The sequence below is a fragment of the Trichosurus vulpecula genome, chromosome 6, assembly GCF_011100635.1.
Source record: "Trichosurus vulpecula isolate mTriVul1 chromosome 6, mTriVul1.pri, whole genome shotgun sequence".
Taxonomy (NCBI): domain Eukaryota; kingdom Metazoa; phylum Chordata; class Mammalia; order Diprotodontia; family Phalangeridae; genus Trichosurus; species Trichosurus vulpecula.
In genome coordinates, this window is record NC_050578.1 from 227,081,094 (window position 1) to 227,097,987 (window position 16,894).

General features: G+C 40.5%; 1 protein-coding gene across 2 annotated transcripts in view; it reads right to left on the reverse strand.

The window, feature by feature from the left end:
• Positions 1-16,894, reverse strand: part of SBF2 (SET binding factor 2) — a 509,481-nt gene that overhangs the window by 200,074 nt on the left and 292,513 nt on the right. For both annotated transcript variants that reach the window (XM_036762802.1, XM_036762803.1), the window contains exons 14-15: positions 10,029-10,233; positions 2,842-2,951 (exon numbers count right to left, since the gene is read on the reverse strand). In XM_036762802.1, coding sequence (XP_036618697.1) covers positions 2,842-2,951; positions 10,029-10,233 — 315 coding nt within the window. The remainder of the gene's footprint in view (positions 1-2,841; positions 2,952-10,028; positions 10,234-16,894) is intronic.

A 16,894-nucleotide genomic window follows, 5' to 3' on the forward strand; every position in this document is an offset into this window, starting at 1 on the left:
AGCAGACAATGATCAGAAGAGAATCCTTAGACATGACCGAACTATGAGTGATCTTTAGGCATAATGTATGGACACTGCCTGTATATGGCTGACATTGAGTAATCAACATTTATTAAGCACTTACTATGTGCCGGGCACTGGGCTAAGTGCAAGACACAGAATTAAGATGTATGTCATAGGAGCTGAATAGGTGGAAGAACTTGGGGGCTGGGCTGTTTAAAGGGACAACAACTTATATACTGACATCTCCAAGTGTGAAGGTAGGAGTTGGAGTGAAGCAGACTGAGCCAGATCCTGAACTTCTTGAGAAAGAAAGGAAGGTTGATGTACAGACCCATTGAGTATAGCCACAAGAATCTGGCCTATGATCTAGAGAGATGGACTGAACCACAAAGGAGAAGGGCTTGCTGACTGATGGTGGTAGAGGGAGGAGCTGAGAGTGATGACAGGGAGCAAGGAATATGCAAATGTGTCCTGCTGGTCCAGCATTCTGTGTGAATATGAAAAAAGCAACCAGCATGAGAGAAAACATGGCCAGAGATACAGTGAATTTCAAAAATCTCAAAAAAAAAAAGAAAAAGATTTCGAAAGAAGAATCCCAAGAAAGGCATCAAGAGAGTAGGTGGAGGGGAGGCCTTAGAGTTAGGAGGATCTGGGGCTCCAGTCCTACCTCTGGCCCATACTGACTGTGCACCTTGAGCAAGTCACATCACTGCTGACAGCTACAGGCCAAATTCTACATCTGTGTCTGGTAGAGGAAGGGTTCAAACTTCTCTGGAACAGGGAGTTTCCGATATGGTTGCAATCACAGCTTTTGGGGTGGGAAGCGGGCATTAAACAGAAGGATTGTCATTTGATTTTAAGTTATATTAAAGCAACTAAAGTAAAAATTTCCCATCCACTTTTAGGAGTGGAATTACAAGCAACCGTTCGAATCAATGAAGATCAACTTTTTTCGGTCTCGTGTATTAATTTTATGAAAAAGTTTGTCATATAATTCCCTGCTGTTACAAGACCATGAGTCAGACTTTTATATAAATTTGGCTGCTTCTCTAGGACAAAGATAATCAGAAAACTCTGAAAAGCAACAGCTTTTACAAATTGAAATTGGTCAGCCTCTGCTAGTCTCCTTCTAATGCCTCATTAAAAAGCAAGCTTGGGTTCTCACAAGTTACGCTAGCAGACCTTAAGCTCTAGTGGGTCCCCCTCAGCTGAGGCTTTGTTAAGATGGGCCCAGGACCAGCTCAGCTAAAGAGAATCTCGTCAACAGATAACTGGCAACTTGGTGCTGACATACTGGCTCAGTGTCCATGGAATATGCAAAGGCTATTATTAGATTCAGGGCAAGGAATACTTATACCAATAAAATCATGGATTTTTAAAGTATCAAAGTGTACTGACCAAATATTTAGCCATAGTTCAATTGCTGATCTGTAGAAAAATTATTTTCCAATTTGAAAAAAATTCAAATGAACCTACTGGGGAAAAGATCATATTAGTATTTCAGTAACCCAAAAACTTCAACTATTTAGAACAGATACCCAAGTTATGGGCAAAAAAGGACTCTGAGAAGCCAAAATATCTGTCATAAAGTGCATGTACAAAAGTTCATGTACTTTTCTTAAGGAAGCTCTTCAACTTTTCATTGAGAGATCATTTATTTTCACTTTATGCATAATTCTAAAAAGTTTCATTACTTGGTTCCTCAGGTCAAATTATATTTTGTTGTTGACTTCAATTGTGCCTGACACTTCATGATCCCATCTTGGGGTTTTCTTGGCAAAGACACTGAAGTGATTTGCCATTTTCTTCTCCAGCTCATTTTGTAGATGAAAAAATTGAGGCAAATAGGGTTAAGTGACTTGTCCAGGGTCACATAACTAGTAAATATATGAGGCCAGATTTGAACTCTGGAAGATGAATCTTCCTTACTCCAGGCCTGGAACTCTATCTACTGTGCCACCTATCTATCCTCAAATTATATTAAAAAGCAGTAAATTAAAGAGGACTGGGAGAAGACCAAAAGAGACAGGAACAGGGACAGTAGCAAGAAAGGAAAATCTGATAGTAGTAATGAGAGAGAGAGAAGAAAACTACTAAAGTGGACCAAAGAATCCTACAAGCATAGCAGCTTGGGACGGAGAGAGAAAGAGATGGGGGTGGGGAGAGGGAGAGAGAGGGAGAGAGAGAGAGAGAGAGAGAGAGAGAGAGAGAGAGAGAGAGAGAGAGAGAGAGAGAGAGAGAGAGAGAGTCATCTACCCCAAACAAACCTCGATAGGTCTGAAAAGGCTCAATGTGCAATACACAATATAACACTTGATACTCATAATGATCTTGAATCATCTAGACAAGATTGAAGGTTAAAATATGTGTCCTGTATCCTCTGTTTAATGAAGCAGAAAAGAATTTACATATTTTAATAAATATCCTATGCTAAATGATTAAAAGAAAATAGGTTTTGATAACTAGTGAAGTTTTAGGTATCTGTAAAACACACTCCTGTGGAACAACTAAAATCCTTTACAATAGGGACGATTATGCCAAAACTTTGAAAAAACTTTCTGAAAAGTCCAAGGAGAATAACATTTCATTGCCAGGCCTTGCCAGGTTAAATAAAATGAAAACTTTATACATGGAACTTAATTGGCAGCAATACCGTCTTCTGTAGTTTTAATTTGGATATATAATCATATTCATTTCAAATTACCAAAACAGGTCATGAAACTGGCAAAAGAAAAGTGGATAGGGTTTGAGGAAAGGTCCATTGGTAATTTAACATGAGTAAATTTAACATGGAAACAAGGAAAAACATACTTTGGTAAATAAACTTTTAAAAATTACCTTTTCAGTTTCTAATACTTTATTTTCAAATATGAAGGAGATGCAGTTTCTAACAACTTCCAGTCTTTGAGCACTGTTGAAGACTGTTGTCACCTTATCCATGATTGAAACTGGTAAAGAAATACAAATATCAGTCAATTACTTTCGAATGACACAAAAACAAAGAGAATATTGCTTGAAGCCTTCTGAGATCCTAGACCATTGCCATTTCCCATTGCACTATTCTATGTCACTCTTCTGGCTGTGTGGTCACTGGGTGAGTGTCAGGGTGACCCAGGATTGGTGCCAAAGATCTCACATACTAGATCTCTATAGGCTATCTGGCTCTTAGACAAGGCAGTGATGTTAGGCAATGATAAAAATATGCTCTTACAAGTTTGATATAAGTTGAAAAGCCTTGAGAAAATTTAATTTCCAATTTTACAAGAAGAGAAATCAAGCAATCATCTATAAAATAAATTAAATACTTATAAATTTCCTAAAGGAAGTAGGTGTCCAGGAAAATCTTTACATTTTGCTACTACTTTTAGACTTTGGAAAATGAAATCTACTAGGTTAGGGTCATCAAACTGAGGGAAAGGGGTTGTCTGAAAAGTCTCTGGTGAGGTTTTAAATTAATAATGGAGGGTAAGGGAGAAACTTGCTTGTGTACATCTGTTAAATCAGATATATCAGAGAATGGCATACAGCTCTAGGAAAAATAGTAGTGAATATATCAAGTAATTAACAGGGGACAATAACAAGGAACATGGATGACTACTAAATCTCCATTTCTTGTCCTAATTTCTCTTCTGAGCTATGCACTCATGATTCCAAGTGCCTAGGATAATTCTACTTACATGTCCCACTGGCACTTTAAACTCAATATGTCCCAAACTAAGCTTATTATCTTTACCTAAAATCTTGCTCCTTCTGATTTCACTCATTCTGTTTGTGGTACTAACATACACCCAGTAGCTCAAGTTTGAAATTTTGTGTGTGTGTGCATGTGATCTCTCTTCCTCTCTTTCCCTTTCCTCCCCTTTCTCTTTTTCTCTCTGTCTCCCTTCTACTCTCCTTTCTTTTCTGCTTTCTCCCTCCCTTGCCCATATCTTTCTGTATTTCTCCTCCTTCTCTGTCTTCCTCTCTCTCTCCCTCAATATTCAGTGAGTTATCAAATTTTTTCTTTTTCACCTCTGCAATACCTCTACTGCACCTGTTCCCTCCCCTCTTTCATTCCTGTTACCACAGTATAGCTTAGTACATCCCCAAAAGGATGATCTAAAATATTATTGCTTTCAGATACTAACACAGTATTCTATATGTAGGAGTTTAGAAAATGTTTATTAAATTAATGACTCAGGGAAGAATTAATAATACTCATAACACTTAAGATGTCTATACACAGAATATGGGTAATAAACTAAGTGAATTAACTGAGCTTAATAAAAAGAAACTGCCCTATTTCATAGTTAGCCTTTGGTGAGGATGTGATTCATGACTGGAATATAATAAAAGAAGCATGTTTATTTAAAAGAAACAGATTAGATGAAACAGCTATAGCATAACACCAAATGTGAAGAAGACATACTCTTTGTGGAGAAGTTTATGAATCAGCCAAGGGATGCAAAGTGGAAAGAAATTGGATGAGGATCAATGGAGGGAGGAACAGAAGGAACATTGTGAGATTAATATATTAACCCCAACTAGCTGTTAGAGGAGATTGATTGATAAACTCCTGAAGAAAATCATAATAATAGCACAGAGACAATATAATAGCCACATATAGGAGATTATGATTATTGAGATATCTGTTAGAATTCTTTATCTTTGCAAAAGTAGAACAGCTGATATCTTTTCTTCATGATAACTTCAGAAGTTAAAAAGGCTTGGAAGGATCAATAAGGGGAATTGCTATGCTGGACGTGATACCTTTTATCTCTTTTGTATGTAACTTGTATTTACCTATTTATGTATATGTTGCCCCCCATATTATAATGTTAACTCCTTGAGGACAGGGACCGTTTCAGATTTTTCTTTCTTTATCCAGTGCTTAGTACAGTGCCTATAACATAATAAACTATTTAATAAATCCTTGTTGATTAACTGAATTCCAAGCACTAAGTGAATTTGAAATTTCACTGTCTCTAAAATATTTGAAGGACTGTCACATGAAAGACAGATTACATTTAGTCTATTTAGCTCCAGAGATCAGAACCAACAGATGGAAGTTAAAGGAGGCAGATTTTGGTTTCACATGAAGAACTGAACTGAAGTTGTAACAAATGGAATAGGCTGCCAAATAGTGTATTCAAAATCTTTGGATGTTCTCTAGAAGAGGTATGATGACCCCCTCCCCAATGCAGAGATGCTAACCTTCTTGTAGAGGGCCAGCTCTAAGAAAGTCCATTATGGGATAAGATACAGGCAAGAGGCCTGTTCTTCCCCTTAGGCTGATAACTTGGCACATGGGCTCTCCATCCCTCCCTCGGCATGCCCATGCTGCTCAGGATGAAGGCTCTTCAAGCCTCCTCGGTACACACATGCTCTCTCAAAAAACCCCCACAGCACACATGTGCTAAATAACACCCATGGGCTATTAACCCAATATTGTTTACAGCAAAATGCCTCGCACATGGATTTGTTGATTCTGCTTGCCTAAAAGGTATATAAGCCCTGTCCCTCAGTTAAATAAAAGGAGCTGTTCTTTACTCTCCAGCCTGGCCTGTGTTTTTCTTTTCACTCTCCGCGGCATTTGGCCATTTTGGCACCACAGCTGCTGGCGGCATCTTCTCCCTAAATGTGTTCTTCCAAACTTTCCTCTTTTTCCTTAGAGTTCCACTGGCCTTCAAAACTTTGGAGTCCTCCTTGATTCTTCCCTCTCTCTTACTCTCTGGATCCAATGAATTACAAAGTCTTGCTGATTCTATCTCCACATCCTCTTTCCTACTGAGCCCTTTCTCTTGACTCAAATGGCCACAGTTATAGTTCAATGCTCCTCTTGATATTATAGTAGCCTCTTAACTGGTCCTCCTCCTTCCAGATTCTCCCCAATCCAATCTACTTTCTAGGAGAGGCCACATCTAACCATGTCACTTTCCTGCCCGAAAGTCTTCTGGGCTTCCTTTTACCTCTAACATAAAATGCAAATTCTTTATCCTGGCATTTAAAGCACCCTCAATTTGGCCCTAACTTACCTTTCTAGACTTGATTTATTTAATTCGCTTTTATGGGCTCTACATTCTAGTCAAACTGGAACTGTTCCCCAATTCAACATTCCAATCTCTAGCTCTTGGAGTACCTGATTTCCTTTAAAGTCCAGCTTAGGTGCTGGGAAGCCTTTTCTAATATTACAAATATCTGTCCTCAAATTACTTTTTATTTGCTCTTCTGTCTATGTCTTGTACCTGCCTGATAGAATGTAAACTCTTTTAGAACATGAACAGTTTGGTTTGTATTTGTATCTGCACTGGTCCTCAATAAAGGTTAAGTGAATTGAATTCAAATGAAATAGAAATGGTCAAAACCTCAGGAGGAAGACCATCTCTTTCTGAAAACATGAAAGAAGTGGAAAGCCACACAAAGTCTGTCTTGCATACTAGATTTTTGGTGAGGGAATTTAATAGTTTAGAAAAAGGCTAGAAAGGATTCTATGGACTGACTGAAATGATATCAGGAATGTCATTTAAAAAGGAATGGGATGTTGTCAAGAACAAAATTATGAAGATAAACAACTGATTCTGACGTGACAGAAAAGGGGGGAGATGACAAAAGAACAAATCTGAATAAATAGGAAATTTACTGACCAACTTAGTTTTTTTAAAAGACCTGCAGAAGATGGAAATAAGGATAGGCAACTAACGATGAATATCCTGTAAGAATGTCATCAAGAGTGTTAAACCCTAGAACTGGGTGAAACCTGTTCTGATAAGGATGATAAAAATGGCATTTTTTATTGGAAAAAAAAAAGCCATGTTGAGGTAAAGAGGCACATCAAGAACATGGGATAGGACTAATACTTGAAGTGAATTTAGTTATAATAATGGATAACGGTGAGGAGTCAAAATTATTAAATTCCCATTTTGCTACTGTTTTTATTTTTCCCCCCTCCCTATCCCCTTAGCATTTTATTCTTTCTAAATTTAGAAATTTAGAAGACTTTTATACTTCTCTAGATGTGTGTGTGTGTATACATATATGTGTGTGTGCATATGTGTGTGTGTGCGTGTGTGCGTGTGTGTGTGTGTGTGTGTGTGTGTGTGTACACACATATATGTATATATTTCCCTCTTGAACCCATTCCTGATGAAAGGTTTCCAGAAATAACAACCTTGCTCCTTCATCTAATTCCCCTGTGTTGGTTCTTCCTCTTGCACCTTATTTGTATAAGATAATTACTTTTTTTAGCTGTTTCTAAATGGTTACTTTTTAAAATCATAGCATACTCAGGTCTATCCCAGTCTTTCTTATGAACTATCTAGTTACTACTAATAATCTTAGACATACATTTTACCTTTTCTCATAAAAAAGGTAAACAGTTTGTCCTTACTGAGTCCCTTACAATTAGTCTTTGGCATGTGCCTTATATTTCTTTTGGCTCTTGTATGTCAAATCTTCTATTAAGTTCAGTTTTTTTTTAAAAAACAAACTCTGAAAGTCTCACAATTCATTAAATGTCCATTTTTTTTCATTCACGATCATGCTTAGCTTTGCTGGGTATGATATTTTCAGCCAGAAGCCCAGTTCTTTCGGTCTTCAATATACAGCGTTCTAAGACCTACAGTCTTTCAGCATCACCACTGCTAAGTTTTTTTTTTTTTTTTTTACTGTAATTGTGGCACTGCCATAAAGAAATTATTTTTTTTCTGGTTGCTCAGAGCTGGGGGTTTTGGAATTGGACTGTGCTATTCCTGTGGGTTTCCCTCCTAGGGTCTCTTTCAGATGTTGATTGGTTGATTTCTCTATTTCTACTTTCCCCTCTGGTTCTGATGCTTCAGGACAATTTTCTATAGTTACTTCTTGTATTATTGTATCAAGATTTTTTTTTGATCACAGTTTTCGGGTAGCCTGATTACTAGTTTCCTCCTCTTGACCTGTTCGCCAGATCAGTTGTTTTTCTTGTGAGATGTTTCACATTCTCTTCTATTTTTTCATTCTTTATATTTTATTATTTCTTGATCTGTTACAACTTCATTGGCTTCCCCTTGTCCAATTCTGATTTTCAAGGAGTTGTTTTCTTTCTGAAGATTCTGGATCTCCTTTTCTAATTAGTTGACTTTCTTTTCATTATCTTGTTTTTCTTGGATTGTTTTTATTTACTTTTCTTCCATTTTTTTCCCCAGTCTCTCTCATTTGATTTTTAAAGTCTTTGTTAAGTTCTTCTGTGAATTTTTTTTGGGCAGGTGACCATTTGACATTGCTCTTTGGGTTAGAAAAGGGCTTATTTTTTTCAGTATTCTCCTCTGAAGACAAACTCTGGTCTTTTTTTATTTGTAGGAGCTTATTTTGTATTTATTTGTAGCAGCTTATCATCACCTCTAGCCCTGGGGTATGGAGGATGGTGCCTCAGCCACAGGTCCTTCTTCAATTCTCCCCTCTGACCTGGAACTGAAACCAAGACCTCTGGCTTCCAGTAAGCGTGCAGAGCCAGTGGTGTCCCTGCCCCACTGCTTCTTACTAGGCCTGTGCTGGTTCCTTCTCAGGCCGCATCATCGCAGCACCGCTGGGTCTGGCGTTCCTTGTCAGTAGAGGTTCCCTCAATCTTTCCTGGCTCAGATGCCCAACTCCACTCGCTGTCCCGGGGGTAAATTTCCTATGGCTGGGGATGAGGCAGCTTCCCAACCCAGCTAACCCAGGGCTTGCTGCTTGTTAGTTAATTGGAATTACCCTGGAGGGCTTCACAGGGACCAAACCTCATCCTGGGATTTTTCTTCAGATCTTCTCTGATTGTCCCAGGAGGACCCCTGTTTTACCGCTACTCTTATTTATTTTTACCTCTCTACGTTATCCCTGAGGTGCTATTTTATCTCGTTAGTGGGGGGAAATCTGGAGAGCTTGGAAGTGTCTGACCTACTCCATCATCTACCTAGAATCCTGCTGTTTTTTTCTAAGGGGAAAGATCTTCAGACTGGCAGTACATGTAGAAAAGAAATAGTAAACAAGTAAAACCTCAGATAAATGAGGAAATGGATCCATAGAAAATACACCCCAAGTTACCAAAAATAAGCTGTTGATATAGTTGCTGGGATGCATGCTGTCAATAACCTTTGAAAAATTATGGAACTTGAAAGAGGTAATGAAGGATTAGAAATTAGCAAATCTTAGAGTTTTTAAAATGAGGCATCCATGCTCTAGTGAGCTTCTTTGCAATTTCTGAACAAATAATTAAAAGGGTAGTTTGTGAGCACTTATAAAGGGAAGTGCTGATCATCAGGAGCCAGCATGGATTCGTAAAGAACAAGTCAGGCCAGTGTTACCAACAACCAGCCTTCTCTTTGTTCTACAGCGACTACATCTGTTTCTTCTGAATCCCTAATCCAGAGTTCTTTCACTATACCAGGATTTCAGTTTCATTCATCTTCATTCTTAGGGTTTTTTCCTCCTTTGAAACTTTCAGTGAGCCGATTAAAACTAATTAGCCTCTAAATCTTTAAAGATTAAAATCTGTTTCAGATGGTACAGGCAATTCTACAAGTCTATGAAATACCAACTGTGTACAATGAAGCATTTTCAATTTTTCATGTGTAATGGAACAGCAAGTAGGACACGGGCTTTGCCAACTTTTGTTTTTGCCTTACAGGAAGGGCTGCCGGGGCTAGATTCTTGGATGCACACGTGCAGCTCCCACTGAGTCCAGTGGGACCTTCCACATGAATCTGAGGAAAGAATTTGGCCTAAATTATGCTGATGAAGCAAATGAGGAGAAGAGATTACAAAAAAGGAAATAAATGAAGGCTACTGTCCAACTAAATTCAACTGGGGACAAATTTCCCTTCTACCTGTCCCAAGGCAGTTGTAAAAAATGAATTGAACTAACCATAATTACGTAACAAATCCATTAAAAATGTAATTGACTAAAAATTCCAAAATCGGCCTTTCTTAACCCTCAAAAGCATACAGTAGTGAGCTAGAGCTTTGAATTCTTATAGAGTCCTAGTCAACAAACATAACAACATAAGCAACAGTCAAAAGGAGCCCAACACACATACCAACAGGTGGGCCTGCTGGCACAACACATTTCTTTTCCACTCGAGAAGTAGGAGGTGCAAGCTGGTTCTTTGCAAGACCTTCCTGTATCAGCTCCTGAACCTTGGCCTCATTAATCTTCGGGAAGGGAAGTATGTGAACTCGTAAGTGTGAACCTTCTGTGGGGCGTGGAACTTTCTGGAATGCCATGTGAGGATTTGGATTTTCCTGAAAAAGAGTGAATTTAAGGAAAATTATGTCAACAGTTCATTGAATGTAACAACAATTTAGGGAACAGGTTGAATGAGAAAATGAAGACAAGGGAGGAAACAGGGGAAAAAAGATTATCCTAGGGACTACAAGTCCAGAAAATTCTTTCAGGGTAATTTTTCGTGAGATAAATATTCATTCTCAAACTCGTTCAAGGCATGGTCTATGTCTTTAATCCTTTGTACATCCTACTGTGCCTCTGTAAACAATGAATAATAGGATGAATAAATGCTATTTACTGGATTGCTGACTTCAATTTAGCAGTTAATAGCAACTCACATTTACAGCCCTCTACAAGGACAAAGTTAAACCGAATATATTCAAGTCAACAATATTCACTCCATCTTCCGACTGTGCCTTTCCACCAGCTGTCCCCCACGGCTAGAACGCTCTCCCTCCTTGCTTCCGGTTGCTTCCCTGGCTTTCTTCAAGACTCAGTTCAAATCCAACGCCAGGGCTTTCCCTCTATTCCGTATCTCTTTTACGTACATACTTGTTTGTGTGTTGTCTCCCCTATGAGAATAGGAGCTCTGGGAGGGCAGGGACCATTTTGTATCTCAGTGCTTACAAAGAATAAGCGCTTAATAAATGCTTGTTAACTGACCATAAGCTTCTTAAACTTGACATGACTGAAATGGAATTTATTACATTTTTACCCAAAGCCATCCCTCCCTCTGGATTCCCTTTAATGCTTCTGAGAGCCATCCCAGCAACCTTGGAATCATCTTGAATTCCTGCCTCTCCCACAGCGCCCCGTCTCACACCTGCCCCTTCCCATTATTTCCTTGGTCTGGGTCCTCATGATTTATCTCCGGCACCACTGCAGTAGCCTCCAGAACTAGTCTCCTTGCCTCTAGTGTCTTCCCTTTCTGTAGTTGTTCCAGGCAAAGTGGCCCTCTCGATGCTTTGTACACAGTGATCATGGTCTGTCACGCATTCACCTCATCGTTTTCTGTCCTAGCCTCCCTTCTTTCCCCCAAGCGCAGCTCGTGTGCTGTCTCCTCAATGATGCCTTTTCTCATCCACTCACCTGTTAACATTCCTTCCTTCTTAAATTACTTCATATTGCCTTGTATTTACTTACATGGACATGGAGTCAGGAAGAAATGGGTTCAAATCCTGCCTCGGACTCTTGCTAGTTGTATGTCCCTGGGCAAGTCACTTAACCTCTGTTAGCCTCCAAAAAAGTGGAGATAATAATAGCATTGTACGAGTTGTGAGGATAAAATGAGACAATGTCTGAGGCACTATAAACACACTAGCCATTACTATCTGCTGGGCTGAGCTCCTCGAGAAGAGGGAAGGCACGTGACTGTCTCTGTCACCGGTGTTCAGCACAGTGCCTGGGACAAAGCAGGCACTTCATAAGTGCAGGTTGACTGGCTGACTTGGCTGTGCACATGTGATCTCCTCCCTGTAGATGGAAGCTCCTCAGGGGCAGCGGTTATTTTTGCCTTGGTATCACCAGTAGGGTGCATGGAGCCAGCATAGGGAATGGCGAAGAGTTAAGAGAAGCGTGCAGTGAGACGAGGGAACGCTGAATACGTCGGTATAGAATGAGGCTGCAAAGGTGGACTCAGGCTAGGTTGTGGAGGGGCCTTCAGCACCAGGATGAGGAGACTGCATTTATCCAGCAGGCAACAGGGAGTCAGGAAAAAGCTTCTGAACTGGGGAACAATGTGATCGAAGCTGTGCTTTAGGAAAGCGACTCTGAAGAAAGTGCAGGAGAGAAGGCCCTGAGAGGGGCTACCAACAGTGACTCAGATGAGAGAGAAAGAGGACCTGAATTAGAGTGTGAGACGTTGTACGGGAAGACTCAAGATGACCTGGCAACAGATTAAATTGGGGCCCATGCAGCAAATCAAAATGGCTGCTTTCCTAACTGGGAGGGGACAGGGAAGGATGATGAGTCAAGGACATCTCTGATTTAGGAGGCCCTGAATACCAGAAGAAAGTGTGGAGGAGGGGCAGATTGTGTAGGGTTAGAGGGATAATTTGACATGTTGGGGAATGGGAGTCTGAGAAGTACAGGCTGGCTCCAAAAGCGTTCAAGGCTGAAAATACAGTTCAGAAAACACAATTCAAAGCTGAATACGGTATGCTGAATTATCTTTGTTACCCACTCAACTACAGAATTTCCCAGGATTCAGAGCCTGTCCACAAGGGAGTGAAAAGAACTTAACTAAAATCTCACAGGCAGTAAGCAGAGGAGCTGGAATTCAAGCCCAGGTGCTCTGACTCCCTGGCCAGTCAGTGTTTTTGCTGCTAGGCCTCAATGCCTCCCACAACCCTAAATGGCCAGGGTAAAGGTACATTCTGGTCAAGGTAAAACATGGTCATGGGATCACAAAACTACAGATCCAGAGATCTAGAAGGGACCTCAGAGGCTATTTAGTACAACTTCCTTAATTACATAGATGAGGAACTGAGGCCCAAAGAGGTTCGATGACTTGTCTAAAGTCACACAAGTAAGTGTGGGAGGTAGGATTTGAACCCAGGACCTCTGACTCAAGAATCTGTATTCTTTTAGCGGTTAGGCTGAGTTTGCAGGTATACCGGCAGGCTTTACTGGAATGAAGTCTGGAGATGAATTCTGCTTGGTCATGATTCATTCATTTGAGTTTAGGAAATTAAAAATAAGATTCTTCCAAATTGATGCTCTTGTGATGTCATAGCCCTTGTGCTGCTGCCCTCTACTGGGCAGAAGAACAAATGACAACTTTTGTGGTTAAATTAGAGGACCCCATTCACATTGGTTACACAGATAGAACAAATTACTTGGTCTACAAAGGAACTTCAGAAATTATGATCTAGTCATCCCCTGGAACGGTGAAAGTCTTTGAATGGTCTTGAGCTTCTGGTGTAAACTAAGAATTTTAACTGGCGTTTTATATTACAAGGATCAGAGATACAGAGACATAAGAAATCATTTAGTCTAATGCTCTCATTTTACAAATGAGGAAACTGAGACCTAGAAAGGTATTGTGCCATGTTCAGTATCACATCACTAGTAAGTTTTAGGGCCAGGATTCAAATTTAGGTCCTCTGACTCACAGTCCATTGCTCTTTCCTCTCCTGGCTCTTCTTCTGATTCTTCGGACTTGCTGCCTCCATGCATCAAGTACCTTCATCTCTCTCTGTCTCTCCGTCTCTCTCTCTCTCTCTCTCTCTGATATCCTCTTCTTGCTGAGCTCCTTCCACAGCCTCCATTTTGGGGAGGGCCAGGCTAGCCATCCTTTCTTCATCTTTTGGCTCTATTCCCTCCTTCACTCCTTCAGCTCCCTTTTATGTGGTATTTTCCCTCATTAGACTGTAAGCTCCTTACAGGCATTTTGCTTGTAGTGGTATTCCAAGCACTTAGCATAGTGCCTGGCATATAGTAAGTGCTTAATAGATACTTGTTGACTGACTAAACCAAGTTGTCTTCACAAATTACAAATATTAAATGAGATACTGAATGTGAAAACTCTTCTAAACTGGAAAACCTATATAAATGTATGGTGATGATATTATCATTAGCCTACGAATGCAGGCTGATTTTTATTTTTCATTAAGGAAAAATATTTTCTTTCACTGAAGAAAAGGAAATTAATTTCTCCTCAGTCAGGAATTCAAATACAAAGAAAAGACAAAAAGTTTAGACAGCTTGAGAGAATTTGGCAGAGATTCCCTCAAAAGGACCAGACTGAATTGCCTGAGAGAGCTGCTAGACCAATATATTTCTTGCAGTCATAATCCTGATCCGTCACAAGGACTTACAAATTGCTATGTGTACTCCAGGGGGAATGTCTAGTGGCCCTGTGAACAAGGCAGTAATAGGGAGGGAGATAGGCTTCCCCCTACCCCACTCCCCAGTCATGAAAGACATTCATTCTGAAGTTTGGAAACAGATCGATTTGGGGAGGCAGAAAATGAGAATATGTCTTCAAGCCTATGGAAAATAAGGCTGAAGATGAGGAAAATACAAAAAAAACAACAACTGGAAATTCACAAGAGGCACATTAATAACTACTACATTAAGAATCAATGCAGTCATTATGCTCGGTCGCTAATCCTTGCCCTGAGTGAGGGGCAGTATAATATGATATGCATTAGCTAGAAGCTACCAAGCTCCTTAGAGAAGAGTATTTTTTAAAGTAGCAATAAATTGGCGGGGGGGGGGGGGGAACCTAATGCAGCTGAACTCCCAGGTGGCTTCAAGGTTTATTGATGAGGGTGACAGTCCCCTCTCCTACAGACAGAATGTTGGGGTTTCACCTATTGGATAGAATTTGGGCAATTTTCTTCCTTCCTCTCAAAAACACTGCTGTGCCTCACCCCTCAATGAGAAGAGGAATGAGGGCACACTCCCTTCCAGGATATAAGAAAAGTTGTTCTAGGCACTAGGGTCATAAGGAGCCTGATCTGCTTCCAGGAAGGCTGCTGCCATGCCTCTGAGTGATTCACAGGATTCACATCATCTTTCACATCTGTCTAATGTCCTTCACTGCTGCTTCATGAGGGAACAGGTTGGGTGGAAGTGACTGAACAGCAGAGGCATAGGCAGGAAAGAGAAAATTTGCACAGCTCTCAGCTCAACACCAAGCACATGGCATCGAACTGGTAGCCAGGGGCATGGCTTTTGTTTACTAAATATTTACTGAATACTCTGAAGACTTTGTGCCAGGTGCTGTGTGTATATATACAAAGATGTAGAAGATAGTCTGCTCTCTCAACTGACAGCACGTACACATGAATGACAATTATCTAAGAAAGCAGGTGGTAAATGCCATGTGAATGGAACAGAACATATGCATTGCAGAGAGATCACTGCTTTCAGGAGTGGCCAGATAAGGCTTCACCTACTTGGAAATCTGGTGATCCTGGCCTCCTTGGTGCTCCTCAAACATGATAACGCCATTTCTGGACTCAGGGCATTTTCACTGGCTGTCCTTCATGCCTAGGACTCTGATCCCTGGCTTCCCTGGCTTTCTTCAAATCTCAATTGATGTCCCATATTCTCCGAGATGCCTTTTCCAGTCTTCCTTAAAAGCAGTGCCTTGTCTCTAAGATTATATCTTGGGTGTATATAATCGTCTGCGGGTTGTCTTCACCATTAGACTGTGAGCTTCGTGCAGCAGAGACTGATTTTCTTTTGTTTTACTTTGTGTTTCTAGTGAAATGCACAGTGCCTAGCACTGTGTTACTTTCTGACTGTGGCCTCTTTAGAAATTAGGTGGGGAGATAACTACTATGGAGGGCAGTGATATTCCTAGGGCTCTGGGGCTCAGAAGCCCCTGCATTGGCGGTAAAGGTAATAGTGGTGGTTTGACCTGCTGGCACACGCTACCCGTGTCTCTCCCTCAGACACCTGGCCATGTACATGTGTGTCTCACAGCCAGGGTGCTCTACGTTCCACTAGCATTTTTATAGTTATGGGACACTGCGTTCCAGGTTTATGAGGAAAGTGTTTTGTAGCTATTCTTCATACTACACCATCTTAATAAATACCTTTGCTTTGAGCTAGATGGTGTAGTGGATAGAGTTCCGGGCCTAGAGTCAGGAAGACCTGAGTTCAAATCCAGCCTCAGATACTAGCTGTATGACTCTGAGCAAGTCATTTTAGCTGTTTGCCTCAGTTTCCTCAACTGTAAAATGGAAATAATATAGCACCTACTTCACAGGGTCACTGTGAGGATCAAATAAGCTATTATTTGTAAAGTACTTAATACAGTGCCTGGAACATAGTAGGTGCTCTGTGTGTGTGTATGTATACACACACACACACACACACACATATACATACACATGCTAGTTATTAACGAGTATAATGATAACAGTAATATCAGTGATTGTGACTGCTGACTATCAAAGATAAGCTCACTGGGTACAGAGATGTAGGAGTTTGTAACTAGAGTGACCTTTGGAACTGAGGGTGCTGGCCTCTAATGCAGCTGAGTCCTCCAAGGCCTACCAGTGAGGGGGACAAAGCATTTTCCTACAGAGAAGACTGAGGTTTTACCTACCGGGCACAACATGGGCAGTTTTCTTTTTCCCCGGAAAGGAAGCTACATTTATAAGACAGTCTCTTTGCTATTGCATTCACCTTTGTTTCCCAGTTTGTTAATATCTTCCTTAAACTGTGGCAACCAGAACTAAACATGATATCCTATGAATAACGGCACTAATACAGAGTATGGCAGGAACTTGAATAATACGATACATTTATAATTTGCTTTACAGTTTCCTTGCAGCAATCTTGTGAGGTAACCAATTATTAGCCCCTCATTTGAGGAAGCCAAAGCTGTATCACAGGACCACCATATTTAGAGGTGGTAGGCACCTTTCTTCCAACTCTTCCATGGTACAGATACAGTCACTGAGGCCCAGAAAATGAAATGACTCGCCCTAGATCACAGTTAATAAGTAACAGAATCAAGATTTGAACACGGCTTCTCTGATTTCAAATGAGCATCCCTTTCACTACATTCCAGCTGGCCGCAGAAACGTTAAAGGACTTGCCTGTGCTTGGGACTCAAAGGCCAGTTCTCTTGTCTCTCAATCCAGGGCTCTCTCTAGAACAGCAGACTTCCTTCATTATTTTCCTTATTCTGGACACTGTTCTTCTGCTTCTAGTTCA